At 51.8% G+C, this 16,079-nt stretch overlaps 1 protein-coding gene across 1 annotated transcript in view; it reads right to left on the minus strand.

Moving 5' to 3' along the window:
* FOXK1 (forkhead box K1) overlaps positions 1-12,321 on the minus strand; it is a 59,183-nt gene extending 46,862 nt beyond the window's left edge. Inside the window, exon 1 of the mRNA XM_060122827.1 lies at positions 11,798-12,321. Coding sequence (XP_059978810.1) covers positions 11,798-12,321 — 524 coding nt within the window. The remainder of the gene's footprint in view (positions 1-11,797) is intronic.
* Between the last annotated feature and the right edge of the window lie 3,758 nt (positions 12,322-16,079).

Raw genomic sequence — 16,079 nt, forward strand, 5'->3', positions numbered from 1 at the left:
CTGTTTTGTACTCTCCATGAGCAAGCTGTTGGAATGGACCCTTCCAGCTGCCTGCAGGCCACACAAGGTCAGGTACCTGGGTAAAGGCTCAGCTGACGCTTAGCGCCTCCCAAGGGCCAGGTGTGTGCTGGCCCTGCGGACGCAGTGCCACCCTCACGGAACCTCCAGCTCCCCGAGCAGGACAGACACGGACCAGCGCTCTCACGGTACAGCGGCTGACCCCGGGAAGCCCCGAGGGCTTGACGCGCGGGCCCCACGCGGGCACACGGGGCAGCACCACCCGGTCCGAGCAGGCGTCCACGTGGACACGCGACAGGCACACGTCCGCCCGCGAAGGAATTAAAAGTCTGCAAGGACAGAAACGTAAGCACTAGCGTTGAGGAGTTGGACTCGCAGGGGATCCATCCGTAACCAGCACGTACCGTAAACCCAGGGCTATGAAGGGCCAGGGAGAGGGTTTTTTTAAATTTCCCTCAAAGCTGCAAATCTGTCTCCATCTTTACCTGCCATTCACAGGGGTCGTGTCTAAGACCCTCTCACTTTCTTCCTCTAGCGTCAAGAACAAGGGCAACAAAGGGAAAAACGGAACCGTCCATCCGGACTGGGTGCAGACAGGGAAGGGGACCCCTCTGCGGAAGGGCTGCCTGCCCCGCACACAACCTGACCCCACGGCCTGGACCAGGCCTTCCTATCCCTGCACCTCGAAGCGCACGGCGGAAAGCAAGACTTGTGCCTTGGAGGCGAGCGGGTAAACTGAGGCAGCAGCCACACCCCTGGGCCTGGGCACCCATGGACCTACCACGTCCCCAAGAGCACCCGGAGGCCACGGCACATGCAGGCAGTTTAACTTAAATTAACTGAAAAATGAAATAAAAATTAAAATTCAGGGACTTCCCAGGTGGTCCAGTGGTTAAGACTCGGCGCTTCCACTGTCGGGGGCACAGGTTTGATCCCTGGTCGGGGAACTAAGATCCCATATGCCACGCGATGCAGCCAAAAAAAAAAAATTAAAAAAAATTAAAATTCTTTGGTCACATTCGCCACATTTCAAGTGTCAACAGCCACGCAGGACCCGGGCTGCCCTGCTGGCCGCTTCTATCATTGCAGGCCGTTCCAGACTCCAGGAGATCCCGGCCAACCAAGGGTGGGCAGGCCTGGAAAACCTGCTCACGTCGCAACGCCAGAGAAAAACAGAATTGCTGAGAAAGTTGAACAATCAGTCGAGTCACGCTGCAGGCCAGGAGCTAACAGGGCAGCAAGCGCTCCTGGTCAACATGGAATCAATCAAAGAGCTGGGCACTCCGAAGGGAAGGTGCTTTCCTCCGGCTGCGATGAGTCACTGTTCCCTGCGTCGGGGACGTAACTGCCAAGCAGACCAGATATTTACATCCCCACGGGTGGAGGTGGAGGAGAGCACAAACTTCTGCTGTGCGATCTTCCTTTTCATGTCGCCCCGACGGCTCCAGCCTGTCTGCTCTGTCATCTGCTTTGTCATTAGTATCATCGGATTTCATTCTAACATCCTTTCAAAATCAGCTCCAAAAAGTTACTAAATTTACAAATTATTTTTCACTGAGGAAAGTTCCAGCCAAGACTTCCTGGTAACACGTAGGAGGCTCCTTAATTTCCTCAGTAAACTGTATCCAAACCACACTCGGGAGGGAGGATTTCTGGGCAGGCTTTCTACAGACAACAGCCCGGCCCCAGGAACGTGCATTCATCTGCGGGGACTCATGCCCAGCTCCCGAGGCTGGTCTCCCCGCAGCTCACCCCGAAACCCAGCGTTGCGGGTTGCCCAGCAAAGGTACACCCGCCACATCAGGTCAGCACCACCCACCTTACATGACGATTGGCACAAAATCCCAACTGAAAGATATACAATCACTTTTTGAATCCTATAGCTGCTCCCCAACCAAACACAATCTGTGAAACAGAGCAATGCAAGCGGGGGGCGGCAAGGGAGGCATCCCAGCACATTTGATGTTACAACCGTCCGCCTGGAAAACAACAAGCCCCGCTGGTTTTCATGATACAAGTCACAAAAGGCAAAGCTTTCTCAGCATAGACGAAAAATGTGTTTTATCCTATGTGTGATACTGAGTTACTGGGAGGAAGGAAGAAAGAGAGAGAAAAAGACCGGATTGGGAAGGGGTAGAATGAGGTTTACCTTTATCAAAAGGGGGCCGAGTTTTTCACAAGTGTGCTCAGAAAGGTTACACAAAAAACCCCAAAAAAGGAATAATGTCCATAAAAGCCCGTTTTGTCACTGACATCCCTTGAGGGCTGAGTCACTCCATGTCCACCCGCTTCACTCTGTTTCCTGGTGGGTCCACACCCACGGCTGAAGGGAAAAAGCAGGGGTGTCATCCAGGAACCCCAGAGCACCCTGCTTGGCTGTGGGAAAATAACAGAAATAACTGACAAGCTGGATAGTTCCACCTGAAATAAGAATTGATTGTAGATACAAAAAATACTAAATTTAAGCCAAATTATGCCACCAGATGCTAATAAAGGTCAATGACAAAGTTATGACTTCTTTATTTCTACAAAATGTACTGTCACTCAACTTTTAAAGCAAATTTAAAAAGCAAATTACATCAAAAAGCCTGAGCCTTTCATAGATTTCTATTTTCAAAACCATGAGTTGTGGGACTTCCCTGGTGGCGCAGTGGTTAAGAATCCGTCTGCCAGTGCAGGGGACACAGGTTCAAGCCCTGTCGAGCCCTGGGAAGATCCCACATGCCGCGGAGCAGCTAAACCCAGGTGCCAAAACTACTGAGCCTGTGCTCTAGAGCCTGCGAGCCACAACTACTGAAGCCCGCGCTCTGCAACGAGAAGCCACTGCAATGAGAAGCCCGCGCACCACAACAAAGAGTAGCCCCCGCTCGCCGCAACTAGCGAAAGCCTGCACACAGCAACGAAGACCCAACACAGCCAAAAATAAACAAATAAATAAATACATTAAAAAAAATGAGTTGTTGGGTTCAAGGGGATCAATTTAACTACCAATCGAAGATAAAACATTTGTGTAGTGAGATATATGGACATTAGATCTACATAATTCAATCAGTATTTTTCTCAATGACCAATGCAAGAGGTTACAAATTCACACATGGGTAAAAGATTTATTCAAAATGCAAGAGAAAGCAACGGATTTCACGGAGTTTCACCAAAACTCCACTGATGAGGTTTCAGATTCCATCCTGCAATTAACGTTTAAGAAACTACTACTGTCCAGTTCCGGAGAGGCATCGAAGAGCATCCACAATTTCCTGAAAGGCTACTACCACACTCCTCCCTTTCCCAGCTACACAGTTCTGTAAGGCTGGATTGTCTTCATATACTTCACTGAAACCATGTATCACAACAGACTAAGAGCAGAGGCAGCTATAAAATTCAGCTGTCTTCTATCAAGGCAGACATGAAAGACATACCAAAAAATGAATACCCCTATCCTAACTTCTTTCGTTTGAAGTACAAAATAGACTGAGCTATTTTTTCATAAAAACTTCTTTTTGAAATAGGCTTATTATTGCTATTTTTGAATAGATTAATATAGAGTTTAATTTCTCAGTTCTAATTTCGAATGTGTAAGTGTAACAGACAAATCCCACATAAACAAAAGCTCTCTGGGTTCCCCAGTAATGTGTGAGGGCCCCAAACCCTGGGAGTTGATGGACTAAGTAGAGGTACGGGATGCCCAGAGGCACCTTTGCCCAAAGGCAGCCGCGTACCTTGAAACGCAGGTGGCAGGTGAAGGGAAGGCCTGCAGAAACGCTGGGACCTCTGCTAACGGATGAACGCCAGCAGCCGTGGGCAGCAGGGTGGTCAGAGCTCAGCTCTACACACACACATCAGGGGAAACGAATGGTTAAACATGTCACGGATGACTAAGGGCAAAAGTTCCTTCTTAACCAAGTCATGGACAAACTGTCCAGACTGAAAATCGTTCTCAGGAGAGAGAAGCCACGTATTCGCAAGCAGCTCAGGATTTAGCGCCGGAACCGTCAGGTCTAAGGGAGGGAAGCCCCGCGCTGGCTCACCCCCATCGCACCCCGGGAAAAAAGCCTGTGATGTCCACCTCAGGGGTGCGGCCACAGCCCGTCACCACCAAACCAGCCGGGACGCCTAGAGCGCAGCCGCTCTGCAGAGCCCTGGACAACACCCAGCATGCCTCCCTGGCTTCCCTTTACACGGTCATGAAACACGTGCACACAGGCAGATTACATTTTTCTTTCTTTTTAGATCAACTGGCAACATCTTACCAGAAAACTAGAAACTCGTGAAAAGCGACAGCAGCAATGAAAATTAACTACAAAATCTCCTAACAAGTCACAATGCAAGGGCCTATTTTCCAGGAAATCAAAGTAAAAGCAAGTTATAAAATCCTCTCATTTTAATATGAAATCCTTTAAATATTCGTTAATTATGGAAACGAGGCATCACTGTAATTCCAGTTGTCATTAATTTAGCAAGCTTATCTCCTGACATTCACAAGATGCAAAAACAGCAAACAGTAAATTACCGTATCTCCAAATCAAATGCTTTCATTTCAGCACATAATTTTAAACATAGCTGTGTCTTTTTCCAAAGTACTATGAACACCCTTAAAACTCTACTCAAGGGCTTCCCTGGTGGCGCAGTGGTTGAGAGTCCGCCTGCCGATGCAGGGGACACGGGTTCATGCCCCGGTCCGGGAAGATCCCATGTGCCGCGGAGCGGCTGGGCCCGTGAGCCATGGCCGCTGAGCCTGCACGTCCAGAGCCTCTCCTGCGTACCGCAAAAAACAAAACAAAACAAAAAAAACTCTACTCAATACCCTTTTAGCACCTACCAATTCCATTCCTTCATCGATGACAAAGGCTTTAATAAGTTTATTATAAACTCAACACATACTACACGATAAATACCATCCTTCTCATAGACCGATTTTTTAAATACAATAGAAACTTTCTTATATGGGTGATAAGCCCAAAAAACTCAGTGTGAACTCAACACTAGAACATAGATTTAATGTACTAGCTCCCAATTTGCTACACTCCTATAAACCTTTTTTTTAATTAAAAAAATGCTTTTTTACTTTTTAATAGACCTTTATTGGAGTATAATTGCTTCACAATACTGTGTTAGTTTCTGTTGTGCAGCAAAGTGAACCAGCCATATGCACACACATGGCCCCAGATCCCCTCCCTCTGGAGCCTCCCTCCCATCCTCCCTATCCCACCCCTCTAGGTCATCGCAAAGCCCCGAGCTGATCTCCCCGTGCTACGCTGCTGCTTCCCACCAGCCAACTATTTTACATTCAGTAGTGTATATATGTCCATGCTACTCTCACTTCACCCTCCCACCCAGTGTCCTCACGTCTGTTCTCTATATCGACCTCTTTATTCCTGCCCTGCAACTAGGTTCATCAGTACCATTTTTTTTTTTTTTAGATTCCATATATATGCGTTAGCATACGGTATTTGTTTTTCTCTTTCTGACTTACTTCACTCTGTATGACAGACTCTAGGTCCATCCACCTCACTACAAATAACTCAGTTTCATTTCTTTTTATGGCTGAGTAATATTCCATTGTATATATGTGCCACATCTTCTTTACCCATTCATCTGTCAATGGACACTTAGGTTGCTTCCATGTCCTGGCTGTTTGTTGTAAATAGAGCTGCAATGAACACTGTGGTACATGACTTTTTTTTTTTTCGGTACACGGGCCTCTCACTGTTGTGGCCTCTCCCGTTGCGGAGCACAGGCTCAGCGGCCATGGCTCACGGGCCCAGCCGCTCCGTGGCATGTGGGATCTTCCCGGACCGGGGCACGAAACCGTGTCCCCTGCATCGGCAGGCGGACTCTCAGCCGCCGCGCCACCAGGGAAGCCCCCCATGACTCTTTTTGAGTTATGGTTTTCTCAGGGTATATGCCCAGTAGTGGGATTGCTGGTCCTATGGTAGTTCTATTTTTAATTTTTTTAAGGAACCTCCATACTGCTCTCCATAGTGGATTTATCAATTTACATTCCCACCAACAGTGCAGGAGGGTTCCCTTTTCACCACACCCTTTCCAGCATTTATTGTTTGTAGATTTTTTGATAACGACCATTCTGACGTCGTCGTGAGGTGATATACCTCACTGTAGTTTTGACTTGCATTTCTCTAATAATTAGTGATGTTGAGCACCTTTCCATGTGCCTCCTGGCCATCTGTATGTCTTCCTTGGTGAAATATAAACCTTTTTAAAGAAAGTCTTTAACAAGACACAGTCTAACTTTGAACAAATACACGTGACACACAGTAACCGCCAACTAGCAAGGAAAGCAGAAGACAGCTTTTATTTAGAGAAAATGCCGCATTTCGTGTTTTGACCACACCATCCAGACGCGGCCTAAATCTACAGCTCCGTTCCCGCCACGGCACGTCCCCGCACCCCTGACCCCCCAGCTTCATTCCGCGTGGTTATCATCCCTCCAGCTTCCAGACGCACGGTCTCTTCTACCCCGTCGCTAGATCAAAACGTTCTTCCACCAGAAGGTCTTTCAGCTGAATCTCTTCCTCGCCAGACCCCGGGCCGCGCTCCCGCAGGCCCTGCCGGGTCAGGCCTGAATGAGCGGCTGGCTCCGTGGCCCTCCCAGCTCCGAGCAGGCCCACACACGCCACCGCCCCTGGCCACCGCCCCTGGCCACCGCCCCTGGCCACCGCTCTCCTCTCCCCGTGGAAGCACCGCTGGTACGGTCTCAGTCTCTACATCTTCAGCCACTGGCAACAGACTGATCTGATGCCCTCTCTTGCCCCAAGCGCACCCCCAGCTCAGCACACAGATACACTCCTGAACCAACCACCCAGGAAGAAGGCTTCGGGTCACGGAAGGACCCCGTGGCGCCCAGCAGACTGGGGAGGCACAGTGAGGAGGGTGGGGGAGAAAAGGAACACTGCTGCTGTTTCTGGGACGCTGGGCCCTGAGGCATTCGGCAGACACCTGCTGTCTTCACTAAGTCTGGGGCATTTTCCAGTTAATTTCAATATAATCTCAATCCGAGAACTACTGTAAGATGGTTAGTAACAAATTCGATATTCTTCACATGACCAGTTGGAACAGCAACGAGAAACTATGTCCTGTATGTTTTCATAAGGCCTAAACAATTATTTATGTAGTAAAATGCCTTGGTGGTTACTGTTAATTACTTTTATTAACAGTGCGCATGTGGAGGCCGTGATCCGTAACACCTGCCGTTCAAAACATGCCTTTCAGAGGGCAGAATGCGTCAGCACGCCGAGGTACATGTGCCGGCAGCCAAAATGAGTGGCAAGAGTGCAGGTGGGGGCTTCCCTGGTGGCGCAGTGGTTGAGAGTCTGCCTGCCGATGCAGGGGACGTGGGTTCGTGCCCCGGTCCGGGAAGATCCCACATGCCGCGGAGCGGCTGGGCCCGTGAGCTATGGCCGCTGAGCCTGCACGTCCGGAGCCTGTGCTCCGCAACGGGAGAGGCCACGACAGTGAGAGGCCCGCGTACCGCAAAAAAAAAAAAAAAAGAGTGCAGGTGATAATAGATTTACGGATATAGGCAGTGCCCATCAAAAGCTGCCACGGGGACAAACAGACGCGCCTGCTTCCTGACAGACCGACGCACCACTGCCTGTGCGGCAGTTCCAGCAAAACACATCGAACCCGAGTCTGATCAAATCTCCACGTCCGACAACCTAATTTACAGGAACGACAGGGGAGAGGACGCAGTAAATGGACACCACGGGAATCCAATCTGTAAAAAGAGACCGTGGGGGCTTCCCTGGTGGCACAGTGGTTGACAGTCCACCTGCCGATGCAGGGGACACGGGTTCGTGCCCCGGTCCGGGAAGATCCCACATGCCGCGGAGCGGCTGGGCCCGTGAGCCATGGCCGCTGAGCCTGCGCTTCCGGAGCCTGTGCTCCGCAACGGGAGAGGCCACAACAGTGAGAGGCCCTCGTACCGCAAAAAAAAAAAAAAAAAAAAAAAAAGACCGTGGGAGGAGCTTCCCTGGTGGCGCAGTGTTTGAGAGTCTGCCTGCTAATGCAGGGGACACGGGTTCGAGCCCTGGTCTGGAAGGATCCCACATGCCATGGAACAACTAGGCCCGTGAGCCACAACTACTGAGCCTGCGCGTCTGCAGCCTGTGCTCTGCAACGAGAGGCCGCGACAGTGAGAGGCCCGCGCATCGCGATGAAGAGTGGCCCCTGCTTGCCACAACTAGAGAAAGCCCTTGCACAGAAACGAAGACCCAACACAGCAAAAATAAGTAAATTAATTAATAAACTCCTACCCCCAACATCTTCTAAAAAAAAAAAAGTCCTGGTGTAGGTAATGGCCAAAAGAATTCAGAACACGGCAAATTAAAAAAAAAGAAATAAAAAAAAGAGACCGTGGGAAAGTGTACGGGACAAATGACCCTGTTTCTTCATTGAGAAAAGAAAAAAAAAAGAGTGAGATGAAGCCTATAGCTTGAGAGAGATGTGAGAGATATGCCAACCAATCAGTGTCTGGACCTGATTTGGTTCCTGATTAAACAAACACACTGCAAGAAAAGAAAAAAACAAATTCGTGCGATGGTAAGGGAAATCCACATTCATTGGAAGTTTGATGATAGTAAGAAATTGTTATCAATTTTCTAGGTGTGATAAGGACATTGTGGTTAGGTTTTAAAAAGGGAATCTTTACCTTTTACTGAAATATTTACAGATGGAGTGATAGGACATTTGTGATTTTCTTCCAAATACCTGGGGGTCGGGGGTGGGGGGGGGGACGAAGATGAAACAAGCTTGGCCACAACATGGTAGCTGTAGAGGCTGGGTGATGGGCACGTGGAACTCACTCCTCTGTTTCTATGCTTGAAACTTTCTGTAATAATTAGTGTTGAAAAGAAAAAAAAGAGCCATGCTCATCCCAGAAAATTTGGGACACAAAGAAAAGTAAAAAGAAGAAAAGAATCACATACATCTTACCACTCACAGAAACCACCACAAGCAGAAGTCTAGTTTTTACTGTAATTATTCATGTAGTCCATGCTCATTTTATAACAGTATCAGGAAAGAAGGTTGGAAGAAAGAAAGGAAGAGCAAGTACAAGGCTGTGCATGGGTCTTTTTCCTGTAGTCCACAGATTACATCTAATTCAAACTCCACATCTGCTGGTATCAAGACCTACAGTCACACACACGAACCATGTCCACCCGCAGACCCAGGAAGGCCTGCTGACCACCCACCTCAGGAACCCACTAAGTTGGTGACACTGCTTCTCCTCCGGGGAAGCTGCATATTCACTCATGGATTTTTCATTCAACAAACGTTAACTCCTCTGTGCGCACCTACTGCCAGCCAGCTCCTGTGCTGTGTCTCCGCTTAAAAAGTGCCCAGCCCAGCCCTGGGGAACGAAGGCCCGAGAATCGCACAGGAGGGGCTACACCAGGACCTGCTGCACCTCCCTCTGCATGCACCCACAGTCATGGATCAAGGTCAGCTCTAAGTTGTGTCATGTGGAATTTTTTCCCTACCAGTAATTTCAAAATTATTTCATTTTAGTTTTGGAAAAACTTACTTGTAGTCACACGTGTGGGTGGACTCTGGGGCTCCTCTCCACCTCGTGCTTCCCTGAGTCCTGGGTGGAAAGGGAGGGGCGGCCTGGGGAGCCGTGCCCTGGGGGCGCTGGAGGGGGGCTGCGGCCTCACAGGGCAGGAAAGGGTGAAACGCTACGACACAAGGAAGAGCTCCAAGTCTCAGGCAGCTGTCGCCACAAAATGCACACGACCAAATTCCAACACGGATAAGAGCTCTGAATTTATGGTGGAGAAACTCACAACTTCGAAGACTCATGGCAAAACTGTGCACCAACGCCTGAGAGGAAACAGACAATAACTGCTACCGTTCTTTGAAAGTCAGCACTGAATTTCCCATTTCGAGGTGACAAGAACGTACACGTCCAACTTCCTTCCTCTGAATTCATTAGCATTTCTTGATTACTCTCCACGTGGTGGGCCAAAGCACCCTGATCTAATTCTAAAAAGCAGCTTCCAACAGCCTGTCCTACAGATGCTACCACCTACAGGTTTAGTTTTCTCAAATAAAAAGAACATAAACCCGCTCGGACTGCTAACATGTTTGTCCACGGGCTTTGACGGTTTCAGAAGCAAACTGCCCTCTGCCGGGAGGGCAGACACGGACACCCACGTGGTGTTTCTCCGCCAGCATGTTTCTCCTGTTCCCGTAAATTCTCCAGCACCGCCTGCACCGCTGTTGCTGAGAGCACCACTGAACTTGAACCCAGCCAGCCGCGCACCGTGGGCAAAGCCCCAGCCAGAGGGCAGGGGACATCTGGGCTGCTGGCTACACGGGCTAGGAAGGCAGCATGAACACCAACCACGTTTCATAAACAAGGGACTCGGTACTCGCACGTGATCTGAGGACTCCTCGGGCTGAAATGTCCTACCCTTGAGTTAGAGAAAAGGCTAGTGCATTCGAGACTCCGTAAGCTGGGGCCTCTTCGGGGCTGCACCCTCTCAACAGCGAGGCAGGGAACTGTGAAAACAAGGTTGCTGGACGGCTGCCCTTACAGAACCTGAATTATAAAAAGAGGCCCGAGCAGAACGGGCCTCTGAGAGCCACCAGGCAGGGCGGGGAAGGGCAGGGAGGGGAAGGCGCTGTTTACCTGTCACTTTCTCACCGTGAGGGACTGGACCCAGAATGCATTTAAGGGCCCAGAAATGGAGAGAGTGTGTAGGTCACAGAAAAGGCAGAACAGAGGAACAGCAACCATGGGATAAAACAACTCTGTCATTCACCAAGTCCTGATTTTACAGAAACACACACACACCTTTCACATTTGGAAAACGAAGTCTGTATACGCCCCCCACCGCCACTCACGCCCCGAACACCAGTGAGTCATCGTTGATGTTGAAATGTATTCAGTACAATACTTACAACCAAACGTGCCAATACCCTCGAAAGGGGAGATGGTTACAGAAACAGGCAATCACCCCGGCAAAAACTCCCTGGACCCAGGGTGCTTATAAAAGCGAGAGTAATTAGTCAGAGACAACTCTGGAACCCAAGCACGCTGAAGAAATATAAACACTGCTGAGGAGTTAGAAGCAACTACTACACAGAAAAAGAAAGTGCCTAAGGACCGCATGAGTAACCAAACAGGCTTTCTCCTGATCGAAAGATCTCCGGAAAGCAAGATCTCCTGGGGCAGAGCAGCTGCCCCGGGAACCGGAAGGGCCCGGGAACGCGAGGATGTCGCTAAAGCACCGTGGGGCATCCGCGGCCTGTCCCCAAGCGCGCCGGGTCCCCCTCTCCTTGCCCTGCCTCCCCGCCCGGCCTCTTCCCCTCCTGCCCAGGAACCCCAACTGTGCGGCGACCCCAGCCCTGCGTCCTCAGGTCCACTGAGGAGAGGGCACTTCCTGTCCCGACCCCAGCCCACTCTCCGGCCGTCCCCTCCCGGCCCAAGTTCACAGCTGGCCCCTATGGCCGGGGGCTCGGGCCTTCCGGGGGCACTGCCGCTGCCCCCAGGGACCCCGCACCTCCCGGAGCGACACCGCCTGACGCCAACCCTTCTCCTCGGGAGTGCGTTTGGCGCCGACCCGGGTCCAAACAGGGTGGCGAGGAGAGGGCGACCCTGGTGTCCAGCTTGGGGAGGGGCAAGGGCGACCCTCGGGGCCCGGTCCTCGGGGCTCCCGGGGCCGTCCCCGGGGGTCGGGTTGATCTCGGGCCCAGGCCCGGCGGGGGGCGGGGCGGGCGTGACCCGGGGCCCGGGCCGGGCGGGGGCCGCGGCACTCACTGTTTGGGCAGCTGCAGGGCGGGCGCGCCGCGACGCTGGAAGGCCCCGTCCACGAAGACGCCGTTCTTGCCGAGGCACCGCAGGTAGAAGTGCGGCTCCTGGAAGCTGAGCTGCAGGTGGCGTCGCGAGATGAAGCTGGACAGGCCCATGCTCAGGTCCACCGAGCCCTGCGACGAGTTGCGACCGATGGTGACGCTGGGCTGCCGCATGAGAAACTCGAACTCGCGGCCCTCCAGGCGCGCCAGCGCGGGCCCGGGGCTCCGGCGCACCGAGGCGGCCGCCGCGGCCACCAGGGCCTCGCCCGCCGCGCCCCCCGCGCCCCCGGCGATCGAGCCCGGCGGCGGCGGGGGCGGGGGCGGGGGCTGGGCGGGCGGCGGCGGCGACGGCGCGGCGGGCCCGGGCGCGGGGGCGGCGGCGGCGGCGGGGAAGGCGGCGGCGGCGGCGGCGCAAAGCACGGGGCTGCAGGGCGCCGAGCGCAGCGCCAGCAGGGCGCGGGCCCCGCTGTCCTCGCCGACTTCGGCCATGTTCGCACAGCTCCAAGCGGCCTCCGGCGGCGGCGCGGCGCAGGGGGCGGGGCTCCGCGGGGCGCGGCGGGCGCGGGATCCCGGTCCGGATCGCGGCGGAGCGGAGCCTGCGGGCCGCGCTCCCCGCCCGCCGGTGCTCGCGGGGGCGCGCGGGGCGGGGTGGGGGACGGTGTCCGCGCCCCGCCAGCCTCGCCGGTCGCCAGGTAGCGCCTCGCCCACCGCCCCCGGCCGTGGGCTGTCCCTTCCTCCGTCCTGGGACTGGGGTGGGGAACCCCCGAAAAAGTCTCCCTGGAAAGTTTTGATCCTGGGTCACTCACTGGAGAAGGGACAACTGACGTCAGCAGTCTCCGGGGCCCTAGTGGCTCCATCCGCCAACCCTAAAGTGCGGTACTTAGGCACCAAGTTTAAGGGGTTTCGAGCTGTAACTGAAGTTTGCCTAAAGATGCTTGCGATCCCTGATGCCCTGTGTTCCTTTTTGGAGTCATACATTCACTCAACAAGTATCTAGACAAGTATCCTGGGACCCATACTAGGGCCCGGTGCAGTCGCCTCCGGCCCTTTACACCTCTTACAGTCTCATGGGGGAAGGCAGACGCCTGCAGAGGAGTCTTCTGTGAAAACGCAGAATTGGCCACCTTAGGCATCCTTCAGATCCCGCAATGCTTCATGCATTCCTAATTCAGCCAGGGCCCCCTACAAAAAGGTGGCAGTGTCCTGCACACTGCCATCATTTAACAATTATTCAGCGGGAGAAAACAGACCCTCCCTGGTAGAGCTTACGGTGTACTGGGAGATGCGGACAGGAATCAAGTAACATTCTAATAAATACCTACAAAATTACGGCTGTCTCAAGTCCCGTGAGGCATTGTTGCCCAGTGACATGTGTAGGGAGTGTGCCCCCCCTAGGGTGGGAAGCTTGTCTTCGTACCCACTGTCCAGCCTGGGGCTGCAACAGATATTAGCCCAACTGTCACATGGTTGAATATATAGGTACAAACAGAATCAGTGCTTGGGGGGCAAGTAAGAGACATTTTTACAAGAAGCTGTAACGGGAGAACCTACTTGAAGGTGGAGGAAGACAAAAACGGGGTCAGGGATCTCTTCCCTAAGGAGTGATACTTGAACTGAAGTCCAGCGATGATTAGGAGAGGGGGTTGGAGTCCGGGGATGGCATTCCAGCCAAGGAACAGCAGGTGCTAAGGAACGGAGCATGGTGCCTTCCCAGGATTGACAGGTGGAAAAGAGAGACTGACCACATCAGCTGAACAGCATCAGTCATGTAATTGGGGTCTGATCCCCAAAGCAATGGGAACCACTGAGGGGCTGTAAGCAGAATGGCAACATGCAGACCCACATATCGGAATTAGGATCACCGGCTGTCGGGCAGAGCCTGAATCCGAAAGGGGTCTGCGTGACCATAGGAGGCCAGCTAGGAAACTCGTAGACCAGGCCAGGGGCTGAATTAGGGAGATGGGGAGAAGTTAAGGGAGTCAAGCAATATTTATCTCAGACAAAGACGTTTACAGACGCATTGCTGGCGGGAATGGAGAACGCTGCAGCCCCTCTAGAAAGCAGTTTGGTGGAAAACATACGATCATCTGATTCAGCGATTCCACTTTTCGGTCTATACCCACGAGAATTGAAAGCAGGGTCTTTATTTGTTTTTAAATAAATTTGTTTATTTATTTTTGGCTGCGTTGGGTTTTCATTGCTGCATGCGGGCTTTCTCTAGTTGCAGCGAGCGGGGGGCTACTCTTCGTTTCCGTGCATGGGCTTCTCATTGAGGTGGCTTCTCTTGTTGTGGAGCACGGGCTCTAGGCACGCGGGCTTCAGTAGTTGCAGCACGTGGGCTCAGTAGTTGTGGCTCGCGGGCTCTAGAGTGCAGGCTCAGTAGTTGTGGTGCATGGGCTTAGTTGCTCTGCGGTACGTGGGATCTTCCCAGACCAGGGCTCAAACCCGTGTCCCCCGCACTGGCAGGCGGATTCCTAACCACTGCACCACCAGAGAAGTCCCGAAAGCAGGGTCTTAAAATGACATCTGTACACTCACGTTCATAGCAGCGTTATTCACAATATCCAAAAGATGGAAACAAGCCAAGGGTCCACCGACATGTCTGACGGGACATTATTCAGCCTTAAAAACAAAGGAAATTCTGACACCTGCTACAACGTGGCTGAATCCTGGAGACATGGGGCTAAGAGAAATCAATTGGTCACGAAAAGAGAGGTCCTGTATGATTCCGCTTATGTGGGGTCCCTAGGGGAGTCAAGTTCATAGAGACAAAAAGTAGAAGGGTGGTTACTTCCCAGAGGGACAGGGAATGAATAGGGAGTGAGTGTTTAATGGGGACAGAGCTTCCGTTTCGCAAGATGAAAAAGTTTTGGAGATGACGATGGTGATGGTCGCACAATAATGTGAATGTACTTGATGCTACCGAACTGTACACTTAAAATAGTTAAGACTGTAAATTTTGGGTTACGTGTCTTTTACCACAATTTTTTCTTTAAAGAGAGAGATTTACATAAAACCTCCAAAGTTCTTTCCTCTGGCTCATCTGGGGTGACTTCTCTCTTGTTAATGACAGGTCTGTTTGAGAACAAGAGGGATATATGTGCTTCCACGGCCCTCAGGCTTGACGATATGAAATGTGAAGACTTCTGCGCAGACTGACAGACCTGGATAGTTCTTTTCCTGACCAGCAAGAACCTGTACGTGACAATGGTAGGAGCTCCCAGGGCTGACTCACGATGACCCTGCAATCCTAGACACCCACTGAACCTTGCAGCTCCTTTCCTCTTAAACAGCAAGCCTTCGATACACTGACAGCTTCAACAGAGAGGTCCAGAAAGGGGGCAATAAAAAGCCATTATAGAACCAGAATCGGAGAAAGTGAATTCTTCTCACACTCTCTTGGGTCTAGAGGGGCTGCGAAAGCTGCTTCACGATGCATTCGCTCAAAAAAGGAAAAAGAAAAAGTTTGCGAGAACCCAGTCGACTGCTGGAAGCCCACGACACCCGGGCTCTTACCCTGATGGAAGCCTCTGGAGCTGGTTGCAGGAACAAAAAGGAACAAAATTAACTACAAGACACTAAACCGTTTACAAGAAAAACACACCATATTGCGGGGTGACGATGAAGGCCATGTTAAAAAGAGGCCATGAAATATCTGGAAAAACAATCCATTAAAAACAAACACACGTGGCACTTCCCTGGTGGCGCAGTGGTTAGGAATTCGCCTGCCAATGCAAGGGACACGGGTTCGAGCCCTGGTGCAGGAAGATCCCACATGCCGCGGAGCAACTAAGCCTGTGCGCCACAACTACTGAGCCTGTGCTCTAGAGCCCTCAAGCCACAACTATTGAGCCCGCGTGCCTAGAGCCCGTGCTCTGCAGCAAGAGAAGCAACCGCGATGCGAAGCCCGCGCACCACAACGAAGAGTAGACCCTGCTTGCCGCAACTAGAGAAAGTCCGTGTGCAGCAACAAAGACCCAGCACAGCCAAAAAAAAAAAAAAAAAAAAAGATAATTAAAGTCTTAAAAACAAAACAAAACAAAATACATGAACAGATCCTTCACTAAAGGTATAGGCGTGAAAAAGAAGCCCAGGAAAAGATGCTCAACATCATTCGTTGTTAGGTAGCAGGATAAAACCACTCTGGGATTTCTGTGAAAACTGACGAGAAGGTCTGGAGTTCTCCCACATGGCTCGCAGAAGTCAAGACGGTACTGCCACCTTGGAAAAGTCTGGCCGTTTCTCAT

The sequence above is a fragment of the Lagenorhynchus albirostris genome, chromosome 15 (assembly GCF_949774975.1).
Source record: "Lagenorhynchus albirostris chromosome 15, mLagAlb1.1, whole genome shotgun sequence".
Taxonomy (NCBI): domain Eukaryota; kingdom Metazoa; phylum Chordata; class Mammalia; order Artiodactyla; family Delphinidae; genus Lagenorhynchus; species Lagenorhynchus albirostris.